This window comes from Delphinus delphis, chromosome 11 (genome assembly GCF_949987515.2).
Source record: "Delphinus delphis chromosome 11, mDelDel1.2, whole genome shotgun sequence".
Lineage (NCBI taxonomy): Eukaryota > Metazoa > Chordata > Mammalia > Artiodactyla > Delphinidae > Delphinus > Delphinus delphis.
The window spans coordinates 55,437,175-55,459,891 of NC_082693.1; the positions used below are offsets into that span (position 1 = coordinate 55,437,175).

A 22,717-nucleotide genomic window follows, 5' to 3' on the forward strand; every position below is an offset into this window, starting at 1 on the left:
TTAAAAAAAAACAAGAAAACTGGGAAAGGCAAAGGAGAGAATTAAGAGACAAGAGACAGGTCTTGGCAGGGTGAACATTTTTAAAGGGTTATTAAGAAATAAGGCAAATAAAATGAATATTGATAGGAATGAAGCAAAGAGGAAAATGAGAGGAGAGAAGGACTTCCCTGGCGGTCCAGTGGCCAAGACTCCGCTGTTCCACTGCAGGGGGCATGGGCTCAATCCTTGGTCGGGATCCCGCATCCCACATCCCACATGACGTGTGGCACGGCAAAAAAACAAAACAAAACAAAAATCAGGGGGCTAGCAACCTGGGAGAAGGCGAACGTGAGTCCCAGAACCAGCTCTGGAGATTCTGCTTGGCCATGAAAGTTTTTAAAGGGGAAAAAGGGGAGGTAATCTCAATGACTTGGGAACTTTCCACACCATTAGTCAGAAAGACCCATTAGTGGGTCTTTGGAAGAACACTTGATGGTCTGTGATCTGGGGGGGCAGTTTTCTGAATCTCATGCTGGAGTGATGAAGGAAGTCCTCCAGCTCTTCACGCTATCAAAGTGCAGAAGTGAAACTCCCCAGCGTGACAGACCTAATGACCTTTCTTCCAAATGTTTCTGTGATGGAGGTTTCATTGCCAACACACAAGACCCATCTCCTTTCTCTGGTTCCCAATATGACAGCAGAAACTGAGGTTTGAGGACAAAATGGTTTAAGGCTGAAAACATGCAGAATAGAATACATTAAAGATTATTTTTTTCCCAGTTGAAAGGATGTACCTTTTAGGTCCTTTGAGACTTTCTGCTCCTCCTTATTTGATTTCTATTTTATTTTATTATATTTTAAAGGGAACTTTATTATTTTTATTTATTTATTTTTGGCTGCGTTGGGTCTTCATTGCTGCACATGGGCTTCTCTAGTTGCAGCAAGCAGGGGCCACTCTTCGTTGTGGTGCGCGGGCTTCTCATTGCAGTGGCTTCTCTTGTTGCGGAGCACGGGCTCTAGGCGCGCGGGCTTTAGTAGTTGTGGCACGAGGGCTCAGTAGTTGTGCACGGGCTTAGTTGCTCTGTGGCATGTGGGATCTTCCCGGGCCAGGGATTGAACCCGTGTCCTCTGCATTGGCAGGTGGGTTCTTAACCACTGTGCCACCAGGGAAGCCCCTTATTTGATTTTTAAAGACCTTTAGTATAGGATTAGTACAATCCTGAGGTCCAAATATAACACCACTTAAAATGCCCCAAAACAATTATAGCAGAAACATTGTATGATAGAATGTAAGCACCCTCATTATATTGCTATATTTTAGAGAAGATCAGCTGAAAAACCTAGGTCTGATGTTCTGGAATTCACTCAGACTGAGATAGGCAGGTAATTAGAGACCGGAGGATGTGCATGGAAAGTGCCATGCAGCCATTAGTGTCCAGCAGGTGGAATTTGAGAATTGCCTCTGTGGTGAGGAGAATGATTTATTTCGGGGGCTTGCAGAGCCAGGTTTACTGCTGCCTAGGCTGACCCCAGCTGTATGACCTTCGGAGAGTGACTTAACCTCCCTGTGGCTTAGCATCATACTTGAGTACAACAATACTTACTTTACCTGCTTTGCAAGGGTGTTTGGAAGTTCAAAAGGAATAATATACATGGAAACGCTTTGAAAAGTAGACGATATAAAAAGGACTCTGTCAATGACTGGCACACTTTCAGAGATGGTTTCCAAATCATCATCGACTACGCATGGTTAGAGGAAATAATAGTGTCTGTCCAAAAGTCACTCCCTTTTCTCCTTCAAGCGTGTCCTTTAAAAATGCTGCTACACCTCGAAGCTGCCACCTAACAATTAACATGTTGGAAGGGATGACTCCAACAGTTGTTTATTGATGAGACTAGGGTACTGAGTAGGTGGAGGGGAAATATAGGATGGGAGGAAGCTGGGTTTTTTGAGAGAAAGAAGATAAGACCAGTCAGGTGGTGGCACAATATACATCATCAATGCAGAAAAAGTGAGAATGAGAAAGGTTGTGGCACGTATTGGGCTATTTGTGAAAGGGAGGAGAAGTGTACGTGGCGGGAGAGAGAATAGATCACGTTAAGCTCGGCGGGCTAGTTGGTTCTAGTTGAGTCTGGAAGGAGGCAGAGCATGCATTATTTCTACAGGTCAAATCGATGTCAGGATTGGGATGTGTTCTGATTTCAATCTCAAGTGTTAAAAAAAGACCCCCAATTTTCAAGATGCCTATTGAGCACCTACAAACCGTCAGCCCCTCAGTCTCCCTTGCCAATGACTAATGTCTGAGGGCTCCAGCAGCTGTGATTTAATTAAGCCCTCTTGAAAAGATGCTTGGATGCTCAGGGGTGCAGAAGAATACTTGTCACCTCCTGTTACCATAACAAAGAGGCAGGACACAGGACTGTGGAAGATGGCTGTAATGTATTTTTTTCAAAGCAAGCTTTTTGCAAAGGAAACCCCTTCTCATTAGTGTGATCAAGTAACTATAGAGCTTCAAAGACTGAAGAATAAAACTAGATGATCCTTGTCTTTCCTTCTCTGTGGCCACTTTTAAAGTGGAATTTTGACAATTTAAATTCCAATGATAGGTCATTTTAACAGAACTGAAATGAGGAATTTAGGAAAATGATACTTAATACGATGAATTCTACTTCTCACATCAGATTTATTGTTTTCAAATTGTTTGTGTACTCAAAGTCAGGCGGCTGCCTTGGAGGAAGCCAGTAATTGCCAGAAAATCCGTCGGGGCAGAGGCACACGTGCAGGAGCCTTTATTCATGGACAAAGCAAAATGTACTCTTCAAACCCATTAGAGGCACACACTGTAATTTTTAACCTTCTGCACTACAGAATCACCGTCAAAGCTGTAGCCAGGGATTTATAAAATGAGTAAATTACCCTCATGCTAAGCTGGGAGGGGCGGGCTGAGTGTTGTGAGAAAACTCCAGTGGACAGAACGTTGTATCCACCCAGCAACACTCCCCGCCGAGCCCCTTCCCCCAGCGCCCTGCCCCACTGGCTAGGAAAGAGTTTCAAGCTGTGGAGCATCAGTGGAGGTTGTTGAGGCCAGAGAGCTGGACACCACCTACCCGCTGCCTCTCTGTTGCCTTTCTGATAGTTTGGACCAAGGATTATGGCAAATCTGGTTAAAGAACAAGCATATCTAGCCTCACATTACCATTAGTCTCACCTGGCCTCCATTGGCTGTCACAAAAAGAAATTGTGGCCCAAAGTTAAAGTCCCCACCTTTCCGTACTCTTGTATCCTATGAGAGTTTTGTTAGAAAAGTAAAGTAAGCCATCTATACCTCTCATACCACTTAGAAGGTGAAAACTAAGCACCAGTGGTGACCCCATGCCGGTAAATGAAAGAATCCCTGAGCAAGTTCTAAAATTATGAACTTAATGCACATTCATCTCCTTGGGAGTTTCCATCTCTCCTTTCCCTTCTGGTACATTAAGTGAAAATCAATGTTCCAAGAATACGTTTTTGTAGAAGTTAGTGATTCAGAATTTGAGATATTTTTGGCTGTTTATGGCACAAGCATGCAATAGTGTGTGTGTGTGTGTGTGTGTGTGTGTTTGTGTGTGTGTGTATATATAATCAGACTATGTTTTTTCTTGTAAAATTAAAATATTTGAATATAGTTGGCTAAGAAGGGATTACTGAATAAAACATCCATCTAGAAATATATTTAACCACACTTTAATAAATTCTTTGCTTGCTTGAAAATGTATTTTGATATATTTGAAGTATTATATCACTAAGAATACTTCTGACTGTACTGTAAACTCCTAAATGCTTTGTGCACATTAAATACATGTACGTTTCACTGCAAAAAAAGTACTGTACTATTTCTACATATTCTTAGGACCGTGGGAATGAAGATAGATACGTAAAAGTCATTATTTCTGGGTATGTGGTTGTAGTTTCACAGAACCAAATAAATCTTAACTTCCTCAACCCCTAACCAGGAGGAACTCTTACAAAAATTTGAATATTACTCCTCTTTGTTAAGTGGATCCTTAATTCACATACCCATTCCTTAAGATCACTACCAACGTGAGGAAATTTTGACATATTTGAACCATGGCAGAAAGGCCAATAATACAACAGTGTTTTAGGAACTGAACTGCAGTCAGCAGTTTAGGTTGCCAGGCTGAGAGCCTGCCTTTAGATTAGCAGGGCAGAGTGAGCACAGTCCCACGAAGACAGCCCTCACGACACACTCAAGTGATCTATTTCATAAGCAGCTGCAGACTCTCTCCTCCAGAATTTCGAATCCTTTAGCTGTTATGGATGGATATTTCGTTAGGGTTTTTCCTATGCCTTTAAGGAATTATTGCTGTTTGGATTTCCAAGACAGGATTTAAAGGGAGTTATGAGACTTCAGGTCTTTAATTTCCATGTGTTCCATTCCTCAGAGCCTTAAAAATCTGTGCTAATGGATAATTCCAAGTATTTAAAAAATAATAAGAATTTTGGAGAGAACTCATGATATTATAATGTGAAGACAAGCATTCTACCTCAAGCTAGCTGTGGTAGGCTGGGCTGGGACCTCATTTAAAAAAAAATTTATTTTCAGCAATGTTGGCTTGCATTTGAGCATTCTGGGTTTGTTTTGGTTAAGTGAGGTTTATCAAGCATAAGTGTCCACCGTTTCCCAAAGAAGACCTTTTTCATTTTAGGGCTTGTGCATGTTTTCCTGATAGGCAACTTCTGGACAACTCTTCTTCTGGCTGCTTATGAGTGTTTTCTTAATCTTGGTTACTAGTGTCTCCATGGTTAAACTAATGAAAAGATTCCTTAATTAAAATAGCAGATCAGAAAGCATTCTATATTATGACAAAGAACAAACTAAAGAGCTTCAACTGAAATTATCTCAGGTGTGGTAATGGGAACAGAGTTCAAATAGGAAAGATTCTTTTTCATTGTTCAGTTAATTCATAGGATGGTTTATTAAATGGAGATTAGTAGTTTATTACAATAATTAACATGGTTTATTAAATGCTTAAGACGAGTATATCTATGAAAGCATTTCTATTCTGGGTGCTCAGTTCAGATTTTCAACTGGCCTTTTTTCATTCAAAGTGGTCATTCTGAAGCTGATTTTGTCTAATTGAGTGCTTTTTATTTATTTATTTTGGCCACACCATGTGGCACGTGGGATCTTAGTTCCCCCATCAGGGATTGAACCCATGCCAGCTGAAGTGGAAGGACGAAGTCCTAACCACTGGACCGCCAGGGAATTCCCTGAAGTTGATTTTTAACATGCCACATACAAAGATTGGGAGATGGAACTTCAGCATTGGTTTGGTGTTAGAAATGATAAAATGCTGTTTTAAAACAGAAGCTTTTGGTCTTAGATTCAACAGAGAAAGATGGGCTTTGTTAGTTATAACTTCCTTCGGATTAAGACATGATGATGCTTGGGTGTGGTGAGAACATTGGTTCCTGCTTCACTAGCTGAACAGGCACCATCTCCCCATCGCCCTTTACAACATCCATCTTCAGCTCCCTCCCTCCAGCTCAGGCTCTGAGGCCTCCTCTCTCCCTGCCACCCCCGCCCCATGTCTTCTTTAGGCCCTTCTCTGTCAATTCCTCTGGCTCCTGTGTCTTCCCTCTCCTCCAGGAAGCTCCTTTCACTCTGCCTGTCCTTTTTTGTTCCTTTCTCAGAGCAACAAGAGTTATCAATTTATTTCTTTATTACATCTTGCTTCATCTTATAAAGGATTTGAGGTAGCTTATACAAATAAACACAATGCAATAATATATAAAATTAGGCTAAGATGATAGAGCTAGAATAAGGAACACTAACAAGATGAGACCAAAAGAAACATGCCAAAAAATCTCACAGACTGACTAAAGGTGGTCTACAACTTGGGTTTTCAGCTTTCAGCAGCCAAAATGAAAAGACCCTCCTCAATTATAAAATTCACAGTCTGTAAGAGAAATAGTGTAAGAGTTACCCAGAAGAGGCAAAACTTTCTTTTTTCCCACAGATGTCTGAGATAAATTTTCCCCCGTAGGACCTCTGATAAAAGGGATGCTAAGTCATACAGTGGACAGAACTACAGTAAATACCGCAGGGAGTCTTAATCGGTCTGTCCAGACAAGACCGGGGCATAACGGTAAAGTGAAATTCAGTAGAGATGGTTAAAGTAATTCCAAGGATTGGTGGTAGGGTGGGGAGGGCAGGTTCCTCTTTCCCTCTAAACATGCTTAAGGTGTTCCCATCCTAAAATGTTATAAAACAAATAAAAAATATGACATTACCCTCGACTGTGTCTCATTGGATACTGTCTGGTCTATCTCTTCCCCCCAGTCCAGACTTCTCAAAAAAATAGTACATGGATAGTTAATGAGTTAAGGAATTATTGTGACTTTTTGGTCTTTTTTTTTTTTTTTAGGCATGAAAATGGTATTGTGCTTATATTCGCTTCACAGTGGTTCAGTGGTGGGTACTGTAAAGGTGGGTGGGAAGATGGGTGACACCAGGTTGGCCATGACTTGATAGTTGAAAGTGGGTGATGGCTACGTGAGGTTCATTATAGTTTGTCCTCTACTTCTGTATATGTTTGAATTTTTCCATTATAAAATTATTTTGAAAACAGTTTTCGTTGGCAATCTTGATCTCCTTGCCTCCCAATTTAGCTTCTGCTCAGCACTCTCACTTAAGTCTCCAATGACCTTAAAATGCAAACTCCTATGGTGTTTTACAGACTTTATGTTGAAACTTCCACCCTCGGTCTCTATGACAGGGCATTCTCTGGGTTATTCTCCTGCACCTGTAGTGATCATTCCTGCTCTCTCTCAAGGACTCCTTTTCCTCTGACCACCCTTTAAGTGACAGTGTTCTACCCTTTGTATTTTGTCCTACTCACTTGACACAGTTCCTGGGTGCTCCCACCCACTCTTTTTTTTGCAGTACGCGGGCCTCTCACTGTCGTGGCCTCTCCCGTTGCGGAGCACAGGCTCCAGACGCGCAGGCTCAGCGGCCATGGCTCACGGGCCCAGCCGCTCCGCGGCATGTGGGATCCTCCCGGACCGGGGCACGAACCCATGTCCCCTGAATCGGCAGGCGGACTCTCAACCACTGCGCCACCAGGGAAGCCCGCACCCACTCTTTAGGTTGTAACACACCCATTTACTGATAGCAGTCAAATGCATCCCCCTGCCTAGACTTTGTCTCTGTGCACCCTGCCCGCTGGCCACCTCCATGTGAATTGCCCACAGATGGCTCAAAGGCAACCCACGCAAAAGGAAGCTCATCATCTTTCCCTTTCAGCAGCTCCTCCTTGCTACTCCCTATCATCCTTGGTTCATTACCAACCACCCCATCATACTTCACTCCTTCTCCTTTCTCGAATCTGTCCCTTCTGCCATCTCCACTGTCCGCATCCCTGGAAGCGCCACCCTAGTCTGGCCCTTATCCTCTCCCGTCTAAACTATACTAAGGGCCTGCTCACTGGCTCTCTGGCTCTGGTCTTATCCCCAGGCATCCATCTTTTAGCCAGCTGCTAGGACAACCTGCCTAAAACACAAATGTGACCATGTCATTTAATAGTTTTGGAAAAAGGCTGAAACTCTTTACTCAGGCTATAAAGTCCCCCATAATCCCCCCTTACCTCCCCCTCCAGATTCATTTCTTGGCTTTTCTGCTTGCATATCAAATTGTTACTCTAATAGAAGCACAGAGTAGAAAGACAGTTGCCAGGGGCTAGGAGGTTGGGGGAAATAGGGAGAAAATAGGTAAAAAGGTACAAACTTTCAGCTATAAGATGAATAGGGTTTGAGAAACTAATTAAAACATGGTGATTGTAGTTGATAACACTATTGCATAATTGGAATTTGCTAAAAGAGAACTTAAATGTTCTCACCAAAAAAAAAAAAAAAGATAAATATGTAAGGTGATGGATGTGTTAATTAACTAGATGGGGGAATCCTTTCACAATGTATACATATATCAAATCACCACAATGTGTACTTTAATTATCTTATAATTTTATATGTCAACTATACCTCAAAAAAGCTGAAAATTTTAAAAATTGTCACTTTGAATACACTATCATTCCTTTCTGTCTTTGCTCATATGGCCTGGAATGTACCTTCTGCTGAATCCCCTCACTCTTGTGTGCTAGCTCTAAATTCATTCTTTTTTTTTGCAGTACGCGGGCCTCTCACTGCTGTGGCCTCTCCCGTCGCGGAGCACAGGCTCCGGACGCGCAGCCTCAGCGGCCATGGCTCACAGGCCCAGCCGCTCCGCGGCATGCAGTATCTTCCTGGACCGGGGCAGGAACCCGTGTCCCCTGCATCGACAGGTGGACTCTCAACCACTGCGCCACCAGGGAAGCCCCTAAATTCATTCTTAAAGATGCACATTAGACTCCCCAACTCTAAGGGCCTTCTTTGATTCACCAGACCCTGTGAAGTGTACCTTCACTGTGTTCCCATAAGACTCTCAGCGTTTCTCTATTGCTGCATTTACCACATTGTATTGTGACTTGTCTCCTCATTATGTCTGTGAGCTTAAAAGGCGTGTTTTTTTGTTTGTTTGTTTTTGCCTGTCTGTAGCATCTGGCATAGAACCTACCATATACTAGGCCCTAAAAGAAAATATTGCCTGAATAAATGAATGAGTACGTTCCACATGTGAAGATACAAGGAAAAACGTGATAATTTAAATTTGCACTTGAGATAAAAATGAGAGGGGGGAATTACTTTGTTTCAGTAATGTATATTTGGTAAATGTATAGAAAATAGGGCAATATTTTGGCCATGTTCCTGAATATAGAGAACAAAAGAATTGTCTCCAAGGAATTCCCTTTTTATATGGAAATGAGTAGTGTGCTGAATGTGAAAGAATGTAGGAGGCAGCGTAATTTCTCAGGTTGCCCTTGGATAGTACTTTTGCTCAGTTATTGAAGGGCATTGCCTCGGTTTTGGAATTTCTGGGTCATGGGAATTGTGATTACAAACCTGAAACATTGATATGAAAAGATGAGGCAAATCTGATTTCTGAATTAAATATGCTGGGAACATATGTTCTAAATAGAATAAGAAAATAAAAAAACTCATCCAGGAAAAAATTTTTCATGTGCATCAAGCAGCAAACACTGAAATGTTTGCATCCATACCATGTTGACACCTAGTCTTCATCCTAATGCAAAGAACTCATTGGCTCAGTCATCGTCAACCACCTGTGCTACAGTAATCCTTACTTCTACCTTCCCTTTTCCCTGAGCCTCTTTCAGATTGTTTACTTGGTATTGATGTCGTATTTGAGTGAACAATTCAATGCTTAGGGAATTAGCTTTTAAGATTTTAGAGGACATCTATTGTTTCTGCCAGCCCAGAAAACCATTCACCCTTCTCCTGGTAATAGCACCGTCATATTTCTTAAGGTATCATTTACTCCGTATGGCTGGTTGGGGCTGACCACACTCCTTGGTCCAAAGATGGATGCACGAACCAACCTTAGCTAATCAAAATATTGTGTCTTCCTGTTGATAGTTATTAGTTCAGGAATGGGCATGTTAGCCAAGCCCAGCCAATCATAATAAATCCAGTACTTTAGTTTTAAGAGTTAGAAAGGAGGTGTGCTCTTTCCATAGGATTTGCTGAGAAGATAGGTTGGACATCTGGAGCTGCTGGCTGCCATCTTGCCTTTCTGCTGTCAGGAGGGGAGAGCCTCCTGAAACCTGAGCCAGTGGAGAGAAAAGTAGAACTGAGGGACAGGGAGGGCAATGCGGGTCTTGGTGACATATCTGAGCCTCTGGATCCAGTCACACCCAAAGCTAGACTACTTTCTGAATGTGACCCAAGAAACCCCTTGTTGCTTAAGTTAGTTTGAGTTGGTTTTCTGTCATAGGCAACCAGAAACATCTTGTCTAATAGCACAATCATTGAAAGAATCGACACTGATGGATCAGAGGGCATTCCTGTGAATGCTGGCTTCCAAAAGCCTGAATTCCTGCAGTGACCTTTCCTGGACTGTGAGGCTCCCCTTTAGGGTCCTCATTCATGCAGAAAGTCAAGATCAAGTGAGCTTTTGCCTAGTTGTTTCTTTGATCAATTGGTTCTAGCAGAGTCCAGTTAAACGTCTCAGAAAAGCCTCCCCTAATAGACCCTGGCCTTTGCCTGTGCCTGGTCCATCCTGCTAGTAAATAGACCATCTTAACTACAGGATTCTCTCTGACAACTGGTAACTTTTTGCTCCATTCTTTTTTTTTTTTTTAAAGTAGGTGATGAGTCTTTATTTATTTTTAAAAATCATAGACCTGTTTATTTTCACTAACATTTTGTGACTCTAGAACTGGAACATTTACTTCTTTTTTTAAAATTTATTTATTTTGGCTGCGTTGGGTCTTCATTGCAGTGTGCGGGCTTTTCATTGCAGTGGCTTCTCTTGTTGCAGAGTACGGGCTCTAGGCGTGCAGGCTTCAGTAGTTGTGGCATGCAGGCTCAGGAGTTGTGGCTCGCGGGCTCTAGAGCTCAGGCTCAGTAGTTGTGGCACACGGGCTTAGTTGCTCCGCGACATGTGGGATCTTTCCGGACCAGGGCTAGAACCCGTGTCCCCTACATTAGCAGGAGGATTCTTAACCACTGTGCCACCAGGAAAGTCCCTTCTTTCTTTTTAAGTAATTTTTATTTTTTAGGCCGTGCCGTGTGCATGTGGGATCCTGGTTCCCTGACCGGGGATCAAACCCGTGCCCCCTGCATTGGAAACGTGGAGTCTCAACCACTGGCCCACCCGGAAAGTCCCTTTTGCTCCATTCTTAAACACCCTACCTCCTGGTTTCCTCTCAAGCATTTTATTTTCTTTCCCAAATTTCCAAGGTTAGTTTAATACGAAAAATAGCTTAGATTTGTTTAATCTTTCTGTGCCTCAGTTTGACATCCACAAATAAGAAATCTGTACTAGTTGATAATAATGCTCTACATTTATATCTAGAGTGTTTTTATGCTTACCATCTAGTTTAATCTTCCCAGTAATCATTTGGGTTATATATTTTCTCCAAGGTCTTGTAAATTCCTAATGCATGTTTCTGTATTTAGAAATAGGAGAAATATGTATTTTAATTCTTTCTAAAGAACATGGACACTTGCAAAGGAATGTAAAATTATGATGATTAGGATGAATATGTAGATCAAGATAAAAATCTTGAGGACCAAAATAAATTATCATTTTAACCATCATGCAAAAACAATTCAATGGACATTAGAAATGGAGAACAAGTGGTACTTGCAGTCCAAATAGAGTCATTACGATGATTCCCCGGCCCTATCAATGGTGCTGGTCTCTTTTCTTTTACAAGGCAGATCTTCAGATACTTTGCATTAATTAATAATGGGAGTGGAGGGGAAGTTTAAAGCTTACTCAGTGATCTAAAAACAAACTCACAGAAAAACCTCTCCTATTAATTTTCAAAATTGAGAGGGTTGCCAGATATCCATGAAACTGCCACTGCAGAATATATTGGGTTGGTCAAAAAGTTCCTTTGGTTTTTAAGTAAAAATAAAAGACACATTTTTCATTTTCACCAAGATCTTTATTGGACAACGTATTCACCCTTTTATTCCGCTACCTTCTGCCATTTTTCACGTAACTTCATAATTCCATCTTCCCCAAACTTTTTATCTTTTTGAGCATAGAACTGTTCCAGGTGCCTTTTACAGTCTTCCAGGGTATTGAAATTTTTTCCATTAAGAGAATTTTGTAAAGACCGAAATAAATGGAAATCCGAAGGTGCAATGTCTGGTGAATACGGTGGATGAATCAGAACTTCCCAGCCCAGCTGTAACAGTTTTTGCCTGGTCATCAAAGAAACATGCGGTCTTGCATTATCCTGATGGAAGATTATGCGTTTTCTGTTGACTAATTCCTGATGCTTTTTGTCGAGTGCCACTTTCAGTTGGTCTAATTGGGAGCAGTACTTGTTGGAATTAATCATTTGGTTTTCCGGAAGGAGCTCATAATAGAGGGCTCCCTCCCAATCCCACTATATACACAGCGTCACCTTCTTGGGATGAAGACCGGCCTTTGGTGTGGTTGTTGGTGGTTCATTTCACCTGCCCCACGATGTCTTCTGTTCCACATTATTGTACAGTATCCATTTTTCATCGCCCGTCACAATTTGTTTTAAAAATGGAACATTTTCGTTACATTTAAGTAGAGAATCACACACGGAAATACGGTCAAGAGGTTTTTTTCGCTTAACGTCTGTGGGACCCAAACATCAAAGCGAATAACAACCAAGCTGGTGCAAATGATTTTCAACACTTGATTTGGATAATTTGAGTATGTGGGCTATCTCCCGCGTGGTATAACATCGATTCCTCTCAGTTAGTGTCTCGATTTGATCGCTATCAACTTCAACTGGTTTACCCGACTGTGGAGCATCGTCCAGCGAGAAATCTCCAGCACGAAACTTCGCAAACCACTTTTGACACGTTTGATCAGTCACAGCACCTTCTCCATACACTGCACAAATCTTTTTTTGCATTTCAGTTACGTTTTTGCCTTTCTTGAAATAATAAAGCATAATATGCCGAAAATGCTGCTTTTTTCCTTCCATCTTCAATATTAAAATGGCTACACAAAATTTCACCAATTTCGGTATTTTTTAAACGCACACTGATATGACATCTGTCACAATACAACCTAACAAAATTGTTTTGAATGAGGACCAAAGACAACTAAGCGCTACTAGAGCCATCTTACGGAAAAAAACGAACGAACGTTTTTGCCAACCCAATATTACAAAAGGCTGAGAAGTGCACAGCAGGAAATTACTGTTTATGGAGACTGAGCAGTCTGCTGGGGTAGGGATGAGTACCTTGGTCTGGAGGAGGTCCTGGACAGGAGGGCCCAGGCTTAGCAGGCATCTAGAAGCCGAAGTAAGGAGTAGGCAACCTTCACCAAGCTGTGCTTTGAGGGCAGCAAGGTGAGCGTCCCGGCTCCTGCATCATCTCATTATTTGCCACAATTCCTGAGATTCCACTTTCAGTCATCTTTTTCTTTGGGTCTTGAAGAGGTTTCAGCCTCAGAGGTTATTTTGGAGGAGCACCCCAAACCATTATTTTTGAGGATTAGGAGACATTGAGCTAAAAATAAAGCCTTATAGGGATAGGATTGAAGCTAGATATTCTCATACTAGTATTAAAAACAAGACAACAGGCCCAAAGTAGAGTCACTTATGCTAAGCCCCATGTCACCAAATGGAGACATGGTTTCGGTTCTTTCAGAAATGGAATCTTAAACCAATCAATCAGGATTTGCCTGATCAGCACTGCTTAGGTAGTTTGCCTTCTAGACCCCTGCCATCTCCTATAGTAAAGTGACCTTGTAATAACCAACCCACTTTTTTGCCTGGTATAACAGCCTTTTTCCTGCCCCCTTCTGCCTACACAAGTCTTTCGCTTGTATGGCCCCTTGAAGCTCCTTTCTCTTTGCTAGATTGGATGCTGCCCAATTCATGAATTGTTGAATAAAGCAGTAAGATCTTTAAAATTTACTCAGTTGAATTTTGATTTTTAACAGTAGAGAAAGAGGAGGGCTGAACTGTATTGGGGGAAGAGAAAGAAGGTCACAGGTGGCAACTTTAGACACGATCTCACTTCACAAATCTGCTTAGAACTGACCTCAGGGAAGAACGAACCATAGTTTTGCCGAAAAGTTATAAGAAAAACTCCGTAGAAGTTTTTCTTTTTTCTGTAATTTTTTGGAGGGGCTCTTTTTACTTTTCTAAATTTGTCCATACTCTTCTCTTTAAGTTACTTGGAAACTGTAGCATCTGCCTTCAGCAAATATACTTGAACTTCCCCCACATTCACACATTTCTCCAAAATCAGATACATTATCAGATTTAATAAAATTATTCAAGAACTGTGCATGATTTACTGCAGGCCTCAGCCCCTTTATTTAAAGCTCATAGTACATAGGGACAGATTGTTATGTTAAAACAACTGAACAGACACTGGCTTGTATACTAAACAAGTCAGTTTGATCAAAATATAATCTTAGAGAACACTTTTGATAAAATTTATCGTAAGGCTTGCTTGTCTCAGAATAGTCTAACACAGTGCCTACACATGGTATATACTCAACAAATACTTGTTAAGATGCATTTCATTATGATAGTCATAACTAAATAATAAACAACTGTATAATTAAAATAGTAAACTACTCTTCAAGTTGGAAGGAAAGACAGAGGATAGTTTCACAACTACTGGAAAATTTGCTGTGGTATAAAAGCAAGGTACAATGCAAATTACCTCAAAACACACATACACACACACCATATTTAAATCAGAAACTACAGTCTCTTTAATTTCTCACTCTCTTGGACATATTAATTATGTCTGAAAATTTGAAAAGGCTACCATTGTAAGATATTAATAATTGAGAGTTCTTATGAAAGTAACTTCAGGACCACATCACAAAAAGATCAGAACAGTGACTTCTCTTCTAAATATTGATGATTTTTAAAAATGCGCTTACCCCATTTCAACTGTTGACCCCAGAAATGAGGGTATGCAGTAGTCAGCAGCTGCCAGTGTATACGGTGGTCGAGCAGCAGAATCGTCCCAGTAAATGTCCTTCTTCATTTTGGGTAAGCTCATGTGCATTTCATCCACGGCTAAAAGGGAGACCTAAAATCATCATTATAGTGTTAGAATAATTCAGATGTGAATTGTATTTATAAAGAAAGAATAAGTTTAGTGGGTACTGGGGTTTGGAATGGGATAGAACACAGTGTGAATGAGTGAATATACAAATGTCTCTAGTTCATATTTGCTTCAACCAGTGCTGCTACAGAGAGTTATACATGTCGTTCACTGCATAAGAGCACTTGGCAATGGGGATAAGTGGAGCCATAAAACTGTGTGGCTGCCACTTTATGTCATTGTTAATTTTTTTAGGTGGCAATAGGAAATAGATTAAAGAATGAATTAAAATATTGGTCTGTACTGAGATGGAAGTGGCTATGTAAAGTTAGTAAAGAAACCTACAAAGAAAACTGGCTTGAAATTGTATTTAAAAGGGACTAAATTGGGCTTCCCTGGTGGCGCAGTTGGTGAGAGTCCGCCTGCCGATGCAGGGGACACGGGTTCGTGCCCCGGTACGGGAAGATCCCACATGCCACGGAGCGGCTAGGCCCATGAGCCATGACCGCTGAGCCTGCGCGTCCGGAGCCTGTGCTCCGCAATGGGAGAGGCCACAACAGTGAGAGGCCCACGTACCGCAAAAAAAAAAAAAAAAAAAAAAAAAGGGACTAAATTTTACTGGAACTGAGATCCAGGACCCGTGACCTCGAAACAACATACTGAATAGCCAAACCTCTTTTGTTTGTGGCTAAAGCACTCAAGTTCAGGGGCCGGCATTCAGAGTCTGTTTAGATTATTAATGTTTGTAAAGGAAAGAAAAACTCCTCTAACCTGCAGATTTCTGTCAATGCACCAGTTAGTTTCAAAGTCATCATCATCTTCTCCAAAAGGGTTGATAAGTTGCTCAGCTACCTGCAATTGAGAACATAGAATAAGTCCACTGTGATGCTGTGAAGACTAAGAGTGAAGGTTGAAGAGGATTCCTGTTTCACTCTCTGCTTTCATGGTTCACCTTTCATAATAGGAAGCCTAGAGCGGAGTGGGTTGTTCTGCAGATGCAGATATTTATCAGCCAGTGAGAATGGACTCAGACCGTGAGTCATGCACCTGCAGAGTCTGCTCTCCAAAGACTCTGTCTATTCAGCTGGTGACAATGCAGGCCCCAACTAGGAGAAGCCATGGGCTGTTTAGGAGCCAAATGACTGATTCTCAGGTACAAATCAGCCAGCAAATATCAAAAAAGCATTGTGATAGGCACTGTGCTAGGCACTTTGAGGGGTACGTAGCCTGTGCTCTGAAAGAATTTACAAAGGGCCAGGTGATGAGATAAAATGTAAATGTGGGCAAGGTTAAAGAGCAAAGAAAGACTTCACAAAATAATACAAGGAGATTTCATAATTATTGGACATAACTGCTAAATGAATGAGTCACAGAGCTAGTAAGTCATAAAGCTGGAATTTTTCTTACTTAGTTTTACCTTAAAGGCTTTATGGCTATCTAGTAAGTTACTTTGAAGTTAAGTAACTTCTTATCATAGATCTTCTAACAGTTGGTAAGTATTAGATGTTCTTACCATGTTCCTGAACTGAATACCTTTCTTGATGAGAGATTTATATGCCAAATATGTCTCACCTGTTAGTCTCTATTTTCATTAATTCCCTTTGATTTTTATTACCTGGACGTGTGTGTGTGTGTGTGTGTGTGTGTGTGTGTGTGTGTGTGTGTGTGGTTTTACATTGGGCCTAGATGTAAAAAACTTACAAGTGTATAAAACAAAGGCGCCATTGATTAGTTGAGTTCCTAGATTCTGAGACTATTTGGTAGAAAATCTACCTACTTTTTTTTAGGATTTAAGTCTAACCACTACATCAAAATCACCTGGAGAGCTTTTAAAGAAAATTGATGCCTGGGTCCGCACCCCACCCCCCTCCGAGATTCTGATTTAATGGGTGTGAGGTTGAGCCCAGGCATCATTATTGAGTAGAGCTCCCAGGAGTTTTTGATGTGTGGCCATTGTTGACAACCACTGACTTAGAGAAGGACATCCCTTTGTTCTAAGGGACAGCCTGTGGCAGGGCCCATGCTCCTGGATCAGTCACAGCAATATCCATTGTCAGAGTCCTTCATTGCAAGTTCCAAGGGGCTGTCTACCTTTCTTGTTGGGGGTTTTCCTTAAATTAAATGGGCCACTGGATGGGTCCTGAAAATATTTTTGTTACATCCAGAATTTCACTTTTATGGGATCCATCCTGCATATAGTATTAGAGTCTACATTTAACTACAAAAATGATATCCATGTTTCTGAATTGACTGTGTCACAAAAGTATCCTTTACTCACTTGGAGGCTCCATTTCCAGCAAACAACTGAGTAATACACCATTCATAAGATTAAGATGGGTTTTCACACTTTGAAAAGATTTATAAATATTAGAATTGTCAAGACAAAACTGTTTAGAAACTGAGATCCAGTCCACTGGGTGGGAAAACTCCCTTCTCTTAGGGTTACCTGTCTCTTAATAGGGCTAAGATTGTCTTTTCATATTTTGCCTTCAAAATATTTTATAAAGGAAAAGACTGTTAATATTTTAGAGAGCACTTCAGAAGGCAGGAACTGCTGGCTCTTCCTTCCAGGCTGGCTAAACATCTCATGTGGACACAAAGTGAAAAATAAAAAGCTCAGCACAACTCAGGGGAAAGGACAATAGAAGACCAGAGTGATTGAGTGTTTGGGCCAATTGTGGTGAGTTTGTGTTTATAGAAGTAGAGTCTACTTTTTTCTCTAATGGGAAATGAGAGCTATTAGTTTCTATTACTCTTTCTCTGTCTTAAATGGGTAAAAATAATTGAGTCACTGTCATCTGGTTAAAACTGTTTTTGCCATTTGTAAAGGAAATGCCTTTACTCTTTGGAGGATAACTTGAAGTGCTAACATATTTATTTTTCCTGGTTAAAATTCAAACCAATGAAAGTAAAGGCATCTGCAGAGAAAATGCTTCCACAACCTGGAAGGCCTCGACGATGCACTGTGGCAGTTTGGAAGGTCAAACATTTGAAATTCTATTTTATTAAAATTATCTTCAAACTGTCTTTAGATTTCAGTTAACTTAATGAAGCCATTGTCTTTGATCTTTTTCTGTCACATACAAAAGAGATGGAAGAATCAGGCCTCTGACACTTTTACATACATCTGGGGTTGGGGGAAGATGGTAGTGGGAACAAATAAAATTCTACACTGATGATTGGACTAGTTGTTTTCACTGCTCTGACCTGTTTTTAATTTCCTGGCAAACCAAATATTGTCATTAATCCTGGGGTTTCTGGTTTTGATTCCGATGAATTCCTTTGAATCTCAGTTCTGGTTTTGAAAATGGAATGCATTTAATGTCGTGGCACAGCTAGTAGGATTTCAGGGGATAGAAGCTAACTATCTACAGAGCTGAGCAGAACCAAGATAATAATATAATATTAATGCTTAAGTCTGAGATACAAGGCTTCTTATTTACTCTCTTTTACTCTGCTTAGTTGCTTGTTGTGGTATAAAGTATCAATGCAGGTACACTTATTACTTTAATTAAATTATTGTAATCCTAATGCGAGCACACAAAGACTTAAAACAATCAGTGGCCATAAAAGAGTAGCGTCTGCATAAATGAGCTGCTTCAGACCCCTATAGTACAGTACTCACCACATCCCTGCCACTTTAATGCCCGGTTGAAAAGTAATAACATCTCCGAGCTATTAAGTGTTAAATCTACCTTTGACTCACTCATGAATGAGTGATTCAGTAAGGGATCAGTGTGCAGAGTCTGGAACATGACAGAGATTACAGAGCAGGTCTCAGGCACTAAGACTGTTGGCTACCTTGAGCCATCCTGCATAGAAGAAGAATTGTAGGAGAGTAAAGATCGGAATGTAAAGATCTAAGTCATGCCCTGAGTAGCCTTTGGTGGGATCCAAAAACTGGCGTCCAATCAGGCACGCAAAGAAGAAGGTATAGACAGCTAGCGTGACAACCTGAAACAGAGAGAAACCCAAGTGAGAGCACAGCGCTGGCTGCCCGAGAGAGACAGCATGCCAAAGTGGGCAAGTAGAAAGAAAAATCACATGCCAAGGATTTGATACCTGAGTGTAGACCAGCGGAATCCCAACCCAGTCATAACCAAATAAGAGGCTGCACCAGGAGCGAAACCGGTTCATTTCCTAAGCCAGAAACAAATTAAACACGATTTACTAAGGTGATGGGTGTGGTAATAAATATTTACTGGGATTCAGAATATGGCCATGACTTTTAGGAATACACCTGTAAAATGATGAGAGAGACTTTGAAAGGCTAGAAACTGGTTCTGAAATCCACTCCAAAAGGAAAATTTTGAAAATGACAAGCTATCAACATAATTCAACAATGTGCAAAAGGGATTAAGTATAGTTGGACATTTAAAAAAAGATTAAGATAAATCAGGACTATATAGAAATATCCCCTACTCTGTTGAATTCATAATTTCCAACATATATATTGGCCCCAAGTGGTGGTAGGAAGGCAGTGGTTAATATTTTAAATAAATCATTTCTAAATTATGTGGAGAGCAGATTATTTTTTGTTTCCTCGATTGCTTTTGAAAACATGCTTACTGTAGATCTTAGAAAAAAGAACTAAATACATCCTAAACCGTTCCCCCAACAAATGAAGACTTTAGAATGCTTCTATTGACAGAAAATCTATCCCTGTTTAAAGCAGGAAGGACTGGGATCCATTGATTTCTTTTTTCTCTATTGAACACAAGTTATTATTTAAGACTGGGAGAAAGAGTATACGTTAAATTGGGAGCTTTTTTTTTTTTTTTTTTGTGGTACGCGGGCCTCTCACTGTTGTGGCCTCTCCCGTTGCAGAGCACAGGTTCCGGACGCGCAGGCTCAGCGGCCATGGCTCACGGGCCCAGCCACTCCATGGCATGTGGGATCCTCCCAGACCGGGACACGAACCCGTGTCCCCTGCATCGGCAGGCGAACTCTCAACCACTGCGCCACCAGGGAAGCCCAGGAGCTATTTTTAAATCATTCACTCCTTTTAGCCTAATCGAGGCAGGAGACTGTCATGACACAAATCTCTCTAGCCCTTCTATAAGTTCGTTTCTCAAATGAATTCAGGATTATTTCATTTAATGAAAACGTGGTTTTGTTTCCTGGAGCATCTGGAAAGCTGGGTTAACCTTGGGATATTCCTATTTTGGGGAACTGACTAGGGGGGGTTATTTCTACTCCAGATTTGGTCTGGGATCCTGGAGCTAGGGATGGCAAATATGCCTTGAGGGTGCCAGATCCTTCCGAGCCCTGGCAGACATTGCTGATCAATCAAAGAACATTTTCTTACAGAGCCTATTACAAAGCCTACTTCTGTTTAAAACAGCCTCTAAGCAACCACCTGCAATCAATCTGAGTTAAACTGGGTACTATTCTCCTCCTGCATTTGAGGGTTCTGATACTAGCCCAGTCTTTCTGGTTCTTTTGGAACCAGGATTGAACAAATTGGACTTGTCCAGGTCCAACCTGTTGCATCCAGGTCCCTGTTGGTCTCTGATTAGCATCTTTTACTGACAGTTTACTATGTACTTACAGTCATCAATGATTGCAGATCAACACTGTCTCTGATTCTACCTTCCTTCCGGGCTTTAGCTGCAAGATTTCCAAACCAGATGAATGGAACCCAGTATTTCAGATGAGGAGATTTGAGGTGTTCAAATAATTTCCTTTCATCTGCTGTCATAAAACCTTTACACAAAATAAAAATAGCTAGATTATACAGACTTGGTTTAGCGCTAATATATTACCCTATATATTTCAGTATCTACTATGTGAGCAAATAATGGGGGATATTCAAGAAATATAAAATAAAGGTTCCTGTCTCAAGTAGTTTTTACTTGTATCAGAGATAAGGAATATGTACTCACGAGCGCGCGTGCACACATGCACACACACACACAAGTTATATATCGGTATAGGAGGCAATGCATGTGAGCAATCCCTAATTGCGGCCAGTAGGAAGTGAGGTGACATTAAATGTGGACTAGGACATCTGGGGAAGGTCTCTTCTTTAGGTTTTGGTTTATTCATCTAAAATTGGGAACAAGAATACTTAGAATTGTTTGGATTAAAAGAATAAAACGTGATAATGTATACAAAGCACTTAGTACAGTGCCGAACATGTGAATCGCATAACATTTCATCCTGGCCCCTCCTTTCAAACTCCTAATTAACCAGGACCTCTTCTTTGAAGCCTTCCTTGATTCCTTCCTTCTCCTTCCCCAGGGATTTCTCCCCTTCAAAGCTCCACCACTTTCTCTTGCCTTGTATTATGATAATGTTAGACACAAATGTTTCCCCTGCTAAGACCCTTTGGAAGGGCAAAGAGCATATTATCTTCGTAGTCCCCACAGCATTTCGCATATACTTTTTACAAATTTTATTATTTATTTTATTTTTGGCTGCATTGGGTCTTTGTTGCTGTGCGCGGGCTTTCTCTAGTTGCAGTGAGCGGGGACTACTCTTCATTGCGGTGCGCGGGCTTCTCATTGCGGTGGCTTCTTTTGCTGTGGAGCACGGGCTCTATGCACGCCAGCTTCAGTAGTTGTGGCACATGGGCTTCAGTAGTTGTGGCTCGCAGGATCTAGAGCACAGGCTCAGTAGCTGTGGCACATGGGCTTAGTTGCTCTGTGGCATGTGGGATCTTCCTGGACCAGGACTCGAACCCATGTTTCTTGCATTGGCAGGCGGATTCTTAACCACTGGGCCACCAGGCAAGTCCCATTCTTTCTAATGGCTGCATTCTAGTTAACTGTGTACAGTATTTTATATAAGTAGTTCTCTTTTGAATAGAGTTTTAAGTTGTTTTAATTTTCTTGCTACTAAAAATAATGCTGCAGTGACTATCCTTGTACTTACCACCTTGACTTTTTTTTTTTAAGGATTATATAGGGGCATGAGGAATCATTTTCTTTTATTTATTTATTTATTGGCTTCATCGGGTCAGTTGTGGCACGCGGGATCTTTCATTGTGGCACACAGGCTCTGTAGTTGCGGCGCGAGGGCTTAGTTGCCCCACGGCATGTGAGATCTTAGTTCCCTGACCAGGAATCGGACCCGTATCCCCTGCATTGGAAGGCAGATTCTTAACCACTGGACCACCAGGGAAGTCCCCCCACCTTGACTTTTTAAGTGGACTTTTAAATGTTCAGTATGATTTAGTATAAATGTTTTCTGAATTAAAGCTTGTTTCTAAAACTGATTTTTGTTAGATATGAATTTTGAGTTACTTTTGATTGAGAAATGCAATCATTTGCTTATGAAATTCTAACACATTCAGATGAAAATCAACTTTTGCCCTAATGTGACACAGTTTGTATCCTTAACCATCTGTAATCGGTTTATGAATCTGTTTTTCCTGCTTAAAGTAATCCTCCCTCCTTACCATGCAGACTGAGTTTTATTTAAGAGGTGTTGCTATAACAGAAAAGAACTCAAAGGAGAAGTGAGATATGCCATTTTGAAAGTCACTGACCCATAGAGCTTTGGAGTTACCTAGATCCTTGATGTGATCCAGGCCAGTGCTTTGAGAACATGGTCCACAGGTCGTGGGTGTCTGAATCACTTGTGACACCTATTATATATGGAGAGGGCTAGGCTCTACCATCACCTGCTAAACCAGACTCAATAGGGCAGGAATTCTTGACCCAGTGTTGCACCTTTGCCTTATCGTGAGTGCCTTTTAGAAAATACCAGTGCCTTCACCTTCTGATTCAGTTGGTCTAGAGTGAGGTCCAGGTGTAAGCATCCTTTTAACCTTCCTGGGTAATTTAATGAAATTGGGTCCAGGCATTTACATGTTTACCAAGCTCTGCAGGAAATTCTGACCTACAGCAATGTTCAAAAATCACTGCCCCACTGAATGAAGATTCTGTTTATTCAGTATTTGAAATAAACAGAGTAACAACTACAGAGCCAATATTTACCAACAAGAGGCTAGTTTTAGATAAAACTCAGGTTATTTATACTAGCTTTGAAGGGGTCTGCCCATGCCTGGGGAATTGGACTCTCTCTGGTGGTCAAAGAATGAGT

General features: G+C 41.1%; 2 protein-coding genes across 4 annotated transcripts in view; one reads left to right on the forward strand and one right to left on the reverse strand.

Moving 5' to 3' along the window:
• RAB3IP (RAB3A interacting protein) overlaps positions 1–22,717 on the forward strand; it is a 176,618-nt gene that overhangs the window by 31,356 nt on the left and 122,545 nt on the right. The gene's annotated exons all lie outside the window — the stretch shown is intronic.
• Positions 1–22,717, reverse strand: part of BEST3 (bestrophin 3) — a 41,474-nt gene that overhangs the window by 4,642 nt on the left and 14,115 nt on the right. Inside the window, exons 4-7 of the mRNA XM_060025211.1 lie at positions 20,220–20,374; positions 18,470–18,808; positions 15,440–15,520; positions 14,502–14,653 (exon numbers count right to left, since the gene is read on the reverse strand). Coding sequence (XP_059881194.1) covers positions 14,502–14,653; positions 15,440–15,520; positions 18,470–18,808; positions 20,220–20,374 — 727 coding nt within the window. The remainder of the gene's footprint in view (positions 1–14,501; positions 14,654–15,439; positions 15,521–18,469; positions 18,809–20,219; positions 20,375–22,717) is intronic.